The following is a 7734-nucleotide window of genomic DNA, read 5'->3' as shown; positions in this document are numbered from 1 at the left end:
AGGAGATACTGTATTATTTTTAGTGTTATTTATTTATTTTATATATATATTTTTGCGGGTAATAGTCCACCCGGGTACAGGTCATCGACCCTCAACGGGGCCTGGGGGACGAAAATAAATTATATTTATGTACACCATGAAGATGCCGGAAAACCAGCTTTTTGAAGTGAGCCATTGTTAGAGTATGTGGAAACACAAGAAGGCAGAGCATTCCACAGTTTGGCTGTGTGAGGAAAGATGGATGTACTATAACGGGTTATTATTAGTAGTAGTAGTCGTAGTAGTAATAGTAGCATCTTTAGTACAGTTCACTACCAAATAAATGTCTTTGTGCCATCCTTCAGCAGCCTGTGACCTGGAGGTGAGGTCAGCTGATGAGTGACGCACTTTACCCGGAGGCCACAACAAGCATAAACTCGGCATCACCAAGTATGATTTAGGTCAGTGTTTATGATTTAAGTTATATTGAGACATTTACCTTAATTATCTACGTTGATTTTACAAGAGTTAAGAGCCAGAAATGAGGTACAGATTCTTACTAAAGTTATCATAAGGTTAAGATAGGTTAGGTTAGGTTGTGATGTTAGATAAATGTTAAGGTAGAGTCTCAGTGTAGTTCTGAGGCCATGTTTTCCTTCAGTTTCTTGTCCTAACTTAAGTGAGACAGTCGTTCCTACACTTAAAAGTTGAGAAATGTTGACAGGAATTTATTTTTTTTATTGAGAAAGAATTTGATCCTTGGCTTAAAAAGTGTGTGTGTGTGTGTGTGTGTGTCTGTGTGTGTGTCTGTGTGTGTGTGTGTCTGTGTGTGTGTGTGTGTCTGTGTGTGTGTCATTTTAAAACAGAGAAGAACTGATGCTTGTTTTCTTATATTAATTTCCGATGCTTAATTTAGGAGTTATGCTTGAGTGAGAGTGTTGTTGTTGTTGTTGTTATCGGGGTTTATAAGCACCGTTAACTGGGTGATTTTTAATGTTGTTGTTATTGTTGGTTGTGGTGGTGGTGGTGTTATGTTATTGACACACAGTAAGAGGCAGGGCGGCTAACAGACCACCTTACTGTACTATACTATCACATGATATTCTCACATCATCGTAAGACACAACTAATATACAGGTTAAATAACTTCTAAATATAAATTGATATAAACTTATGAACAAAATGCAATAAACAAAATAAAACCATTAATATAGATCTCATTTTTGTTCGTGTTCATGCATTTAGTGATTTATTTATTTCGTCACTGTGAGCAAACTTTATAAGGTACATCACACAGCCAGCGTTGTCAATGGCAGTATTGATCCCGAGTTGTTCTGTGTGTCTCTTGTTGTTATTTCTGTGTTATGGCAACGGTGGCGACGCAGGGGTGCCAACACTGACCACATTAAGGAGTGCCAACTGTGATTTAGCAAGGGGTGAGGGAGGTGAGGCAGCTGTGTGTGTGTGTGTGTGTGTGTGTGTGTTGGGAATGAAGTACCTGGCACACACACACACACACACACACACACAGGTACTACATTATCAGGTTGTAATTAACATCTACCTGTTGAAATACTCCCTCGGTGATTAGCTGTATATAAGGTAACTAATTAGTAAACCTTTGATTCATTAATAGGTAAGATAATTATATACATGTGGTGTTATGAGGTTTGGTTAGGTTATGTTGGGTTAGGTTAGGTTAAGGTGGGGGAGATAGGGTGGGAGGAGATGGGAAGGGGAAGAGAAAACGGAAGATGGGACGGGAGATGAAGGAATAAGGAGAGACAGAGAAGCAGACAGACAGACAGAAAGTTAAACCAGTTGTTCTCTGGATTAATAAAACAACAACCTCATAATCAAACTCTTTATTCCAGCCCAAAAAAAAAAAAACTTGGTGTTGTATCATAACTCTTTTGACACGTAATAAATATATACTATTATACACATTTATTACAGAGGAATATATACTGTACTATACGGCTTTTAAAAATATATATATATATCTCTTAACAATTTATGAACATACATCTTTAATGACTGAGCTAGAGAGAAAAGAATATACAAAATATAAGAACTATTGAAACCTGATAATTATAGTGGAAAGAACTGAGAAATGAGACAAAATGGCCAATATTGAGAATTACCGCGGACGGGATTGTTACTTTATATTTGTTTATTTTTGACAGAAAGCGACACTAACCAACCAATTAGTCTCACAATAAAAGATAATTTAGAATCGTTAAGTGTTTATTATGTTAGGTTCGGTTAGTTCCAGTCGCCTGAAAAAAAAATCAGTTCCTTGTCTGTCTGTGGTAAATATTTAGGGGAGACTCTGATAGTTATATACTTTGTCTTGTGTTTAGTTACGATTTAAATAATTGATCATCCACTCACATTGTCCAATATTTATGAGGAAGAAGAGGCGAGAACTACATAGATATTTTCTTAAGGTAAACAAGTTCAAATACTTGTTTGTTACCGAGTGAACGAGTGAATCAGTCTTGTCGTTCGCAGTTAAGTGGATTGTAAGTGTAAGCGCTGCATCTACTTGTCTGCAGAACTGTATTTTTATTATTTGACGTCACATCTTGGTAGAAACGTAAACATTGGTATAATTTATCGACTTTGATGCTCGCGTGCCTCCTCTAATGACGTTACATTTATCATACTTCTAAAATAGCTTGACATGCAGGGTGAGTGAGTGATGGTGGAAGATCCTTTAAACAGTTGAAGTATTAAGTGGATGCTGTGGACGGTGATAATGAGTAAGGAATCTTTTTAATGAAGATTTTAAATAACCGCATCTAATTTTCATCTTCAACAAAATTGGCGACTTTGTTTCAGTGAAGTTTGGTATTTGTTAGGGAAAGAAATACTGAAGTGAAAGTGAGAGGAATTTGTCTGGAAGCGCCGTAACACTGTTGAATTGGCCCTAGTTGACCAGATCATAGGTTGAATTGGCCCTAGTTGACCAGATCATAGGTTGAATTGGCCCTAGTTGACCAGATCATAGGTTGAATTGGCCCTAGCTGACCAGATCATAGGTTGAATTGGCCCTAGCTGACCAGATCATAGGTTGAATTGACACAAGCATAAGTGACAACACGATAAAGTGAAGTGACTCCCTCGATAACGCAGGTGTGTCACGGAGGGCGGACATATACATCTACCTCTACAGCTACTCTTAACTAATCTCAGTCATAAGTGATGGTTTAATTTATCCCCGCCGTCATGCACCAGCCCTTAAGACGACACTAATAATACCACACAGGGTTAACGACTGGACGTGTTACCATCTGTACTACACGGAAACATTATTTAGTACTGTACTGATCACTGTCTTACTCCAGCTGACGGGACAAGTTGACATATTTTTTCTGACTGTCAGTTTTCTGTTGTTGATAGTTTTGTTTTTAATGTTGTTTTTCCTGTAAGTGGACGACTATGTTGGTGGCGTCAACTACTGTATGTCGGGCCAGGCGGTCTGGTGTGGGTAAGAAGACAACTGTTGATGGCACTTGTTGATCACCGCCACAAGTCATGTGGCGAGGGGCAGACTTTCCTGGTGCCTGTGAGCAACATAACACAACTTGGGTGTGTGGCGGTGGACAGTGTCACCAGTGAACAAGAGAAGACGAGTGAGACAACACTGAGTAAGTAACGTGCCACAGAACAACACGACAGCACTCGTTGTACAGGCTGGAGAGAGTCGGGCAGGAGGCCTCTAACAGGCTTTATTTCTAGGCTTCAGAGATCCAGGGTCTCAGGTCCAGGCCGGGGATGGCCGCACTGTTGCAGGGTACCCGCTGGTTCCTGGTGGGGGAGAGATCAGTCCTCATTATCTCACATATTAAACAATCCTCTGTAAAACTCTTGTGATGAAACGTCAGGAATAAAGCATCTCTCAGTTGTGTTTCCTTCACTATAGGTTAGGTTAGGTTAGGACACACCTGACTAACAACCACCTGGTGTAGATACTCAAGACTACACCTTGGAAGTATACTGACTCAGGTGCGACAGCCTGGCCAGGACTATTCTACTTATAAAAGCCTTACTTATTACCTGATAGCGTACTTAATGGTCGACTTAGAGGAACACAACCTACTGTACTTATAAAGACACTACAATACTAACAGACTGCTGTATGTACTTAATAGAGATATGACTTACAGGCCGCGGGGTTGACGGAAGGCGAGGGGCTGGACATAACCGATCATGTCACCAGACTCACACAGGACGCGAGCCCAAGATATCATACGGATGGCGTTAAGTTGAGCTGAGACGGTGAGGAACTTATTAGATATTGCTATTATTATATTTCCATTAAATGTTTACAAATATTGCTAATCTCGCGTGTCATCAATAGCAACTACATTCATGGAGGGACAAGTGGTATCGTATTATCTTGTTTACATTTACAATCCCTCGACACAAGCATATGTCAACAAACCTTCAGTGAAAGAGGTGGGCATGTCCGCGAAGTCGTAGAAGAACCTGTCTCCTCTCTTCAGGCGGGTGAACTGGTCGCCGATGATGCACCTGTGTGGTGGGAAATCGTGATTGGTCAGTAATGGTGGGAATACATGTGATTGGTCAGTACAGTAATGGCGAGAATGCGTGTGATTGGTCAGTAATGGCGGGAATACATGTGATTGGTCAGTACAGTAATGGCGAGAATGCGTGTGATTGGTCAGTAATGGCGGGAATACATGTGATTGGTCAGTTATAGTTGACAAGCTTCCCTTTCTTCTGCTCTCACTCTTACCAAACCCTCCCACTCCAAACCTCTCTCTTCTCTTCCATCCCTCTCACCCTTCTTCCATTCCTCTCTCTCCTTTCCCATTCCTCTTGCATCCCTCTCACCTCTCCCACCGCACCCTCCCGTCTCTCCCATCACACTCACACCTCTCTTATCTATATAACCCGTTTCCTATCCCTCTCCCACCCCTATCTCCCGGGCCTCTCACCTGAAGGTAGGCCCCAGGACGGAGCCCGGGGCGTGTCTCTCGGAGATGCCAGCGATGAAGGGGTCGATGTCGTCCACACTGGCGTAGAGCTGACTGAACACCTGCACCACCTGGGGGAGGAGGGAGGGAGCCTTAGTGAGGGAGGGCCTTGGTGAGGAGGGTCTTGGTGAGGGAGGGTCTTGGTGAGGGAGGGTCTTGGTGAGGGAGGGTCTTGGTGAGGGAGGGTGAGGAGGGTCTTGGTGGGGAGGGTGAGGGAGGGTCTTGGTGGGGGAGGGTGAGGAGGGTCTTGGTGGGGAGGTTAGGTTAGGGAAGGTCTAGTGGCAACAGGACAAGATAAATACATCTCTCTCTCTCTCATTACCTCTGGAGGGATAACATCAAGCAGGTCTTCGAAGGTCCTCGCTCTGGGTAGGCCACAGGTGGTCCTCAGCTCGTTGTAGGGGGCGATGGCGTGGTCACGTCCTCTCTGGATGTTCAGAGCCACGAGATCCATCCCGACGGGCATTTGCGGGGTCTGAAACATGGGTAAAGTTGTTGAAACATCGGTGAAGAAAGACCTCTGATGGCTCCTGAAACATGACTGAAATATCGGCGAGCGAAACACCTATAACAGACATTACAATGGACGGAGTGTGGTTACAGGAGAGGGGATGTAGCTAGTTACAGGAGTGTGTGTGTAGCCTCTGTCTACCCAGCAGTAATTGGGAACCTGGATGTTAATCGATTTGTGGATCGTGTTCCGGGGTAATGGTTAGCCGGTGCAGTTGGCGAGTTGTCCGGTCTTCTCGGACTATTCCTTGACTCTGGGTCACGCAACTCGTTAACTTAGGGTGTAGTTGTTGTGTTGGTGACAGCTTCTACACCTTAAACACTGGGTCATGCAACTCGTTAACTCAGGGTGTAGTTGTTGTGTTGGCGACAGCTTCTACACCTTAAACACTTGGTCATGCAGCTCGTTAACTCAGGGTGTAGTTGTTGTGTTGGCGACAGCTTCTACACCTTAAACAAATTCACGCCAAGATGGCCCTTGGGCTGGCCATGCTCCTTACACGAGGGACAACCATTATTATCATTATTATTATTATAGTAAAAAGAAGACAAACTCACCTCGAACAGCCTGTTGGTGAGGGCCTCTGAGACGAAGTTATCCACCTGCTGGACGGGTTGTGTGGCCAGACCTCTGAGGAACTCGTCCAGCTTGCCGGGGGTGTACACGAGCCGCGGGTTGTTGAACTGCTCTCTCAGCTCTATCGTCCCTGCTGACTTGCCCTTCTTGCCCACCAGCCTGTACAGTGACGTCAGCATGAGGATGAACCTTGACATTGAAGTTTATACTAGAGCCACTAGTTAACATTACAGGTTGTCACTCATACCCTGGAAAACACTCGTCACTCACTCACTGTAACCTGCCCCGGTCACTCACTTTTACATGCCCCGGTCACTCACTGTAACCTGCCCCAGTCACTCACTGTAACCTGCCCCGGTCACTCACTGTAACCTGCCCTGGTCACTCACTGTAACATGCCCCGGTCACTCACTGTAACCTGCCCCAGTCACCTCTGTAACCTGCCCCAGTCACTCACTGTAACCTGCCCCAGTCACTCACTGTAACCTGCCCCGGTCACTCACTGTAACCTGCCCCAGTCACCTTCTGTAACCTGCCCCAGTCACCACTGTAACCTGCCCCAGTCACTCTCTGTAACCTGCCCCGGTCACTCACTGTAACATGCCCTGGACGAGCGTGTGGCCGAAGCGGAAGGCGACTGTGGCGAACTCGTTGAAGACAGCAGCTTTGAGACCATCATCATAGTCCCGGGAGAAACCTTCACGCCGGGGGAGTAGGCCGTTCTCTGCCATGAAGTCCTTACCTGAGGGAGGAGGTCACGGTGAGAGGTAGGGAGGGAGGTGGAGGTCACGGTGAGAGGTAGGGAGGGAGGAGGAGGTCACGGTGAGAGGTAGGGAGGGAGGTGGAGGTCACGGTGAGAGGTAGGGAGGGAGGAGGAGGTCACGGTGAGAGGTAGGGAGGGAGGTGGAGGTCAATTGAGAGGTAGGGAGGGGAGAGGTAGGGAGGGAGGTGGAGGTCACAATTGAGAGGTAGGGAGGGAAGGTGAGAGGTAGGTAGGGAGGGTGGAGGACACAATTGACCACTGCCACCATCCCAGACTACCACTATCCCAGACTACCACTACTACCATCCTAGACTACCATTACCACCATCCCAGACTACCACTACCACCATCCTAGACTACCACTATCCCAGACTACCACTACTACCATCCCGATCACCACTACTACCATCCTAGACTACCACTCACCACCATCCCAGACTACCATTACCACCATCCCAGACTACCACTACCATCCCAGACTACCACTACCACCATCCCAGACTACCACTACCGCCATCCCTAGACTACCACTACTACCATCCCAGACTACCACTGCCACCATCCCAGACTACCACTACCACCATCCCAGACTACCACTAGACCATCCCAGACTACCACTAACTACCATCCCAGACTACCACTTATACCATCCCAGACACCACTACCACCATCCCAGACTACCACTACCACCATCCTAGACTACACACTACCACCATCCCAGACTACCACTACCGCCATCCCTAGACTACCACTACTACCATCCCAGACTACCACCTACCATCCCAGACTACCACTGACACATCCCAGACTACCATTACCACCATCCAGGCTACCACTACGACCATCCCAGACTACTACTACCACCATGACTACCACATCCCAGACTACCACTACCACCA

General features: G+C 45.7%; 1 protein-coding gene across 1 annotated transcript in view; it reads right to left on the bottom strand.

Moving 5' to 3' along the window:
• Nucleotides 1–1829: 1829 nt before the first annotated feature.
• The window catches only part of LOC121859067 (peroxidase-like), a 34298-nt gene continuing 28393 nt past the window's right edge, over nt 1830–7734 (bottom strand). The window contains exons 13-19 of the mRNA XM_042355729.1: nt 6667–6814; nt 6054–6231; nt 5308–5460; nt 4947–5056; nt 4430–4518; nt 4150–4255; nt 1830–3792 (exon numbers count right to left, since the gene is read on the bottom strand). Coding sequence (XP_042211663.1) covers nt 3720–3792; nt 4150–4255; nt 4430–4518; nt 4947–5056; nt 5308–5460; nt 6054–6231; nt 6667–6814 — 857 coding nt within the window. The 3' untranslated portion in view covers nt 1830–3719. The remainder of the gene's footprint in view (nt 3793–4149; nt 4256–4429; nt 4519–4946; nt 5057–5307; nt 5461–6053; nt 6232–6666; nt 6815–7734) is intronic.

The sequence above is a fragment of the Homarus americanus genome, unplaced genomic scaffold, assembly GCF_018991925.1.
Source record: "Homarus americanus isolate GMGI-L3 unplaced genomic scaffold, GMGI_Hamer_2.0 scaffold5773, whole genome shotgun sequence".
Lineage (NCBI taxonomy): Eukaryota > Metazoa > Arthropoda > Malacostraca > Decapoda > Nephropidae > Homarus > Homarus americanus.
Note: the sequence above shows the minus strand (reverse complement) of the source record. Positions and strands in the feature narration are given on the sequence as shown.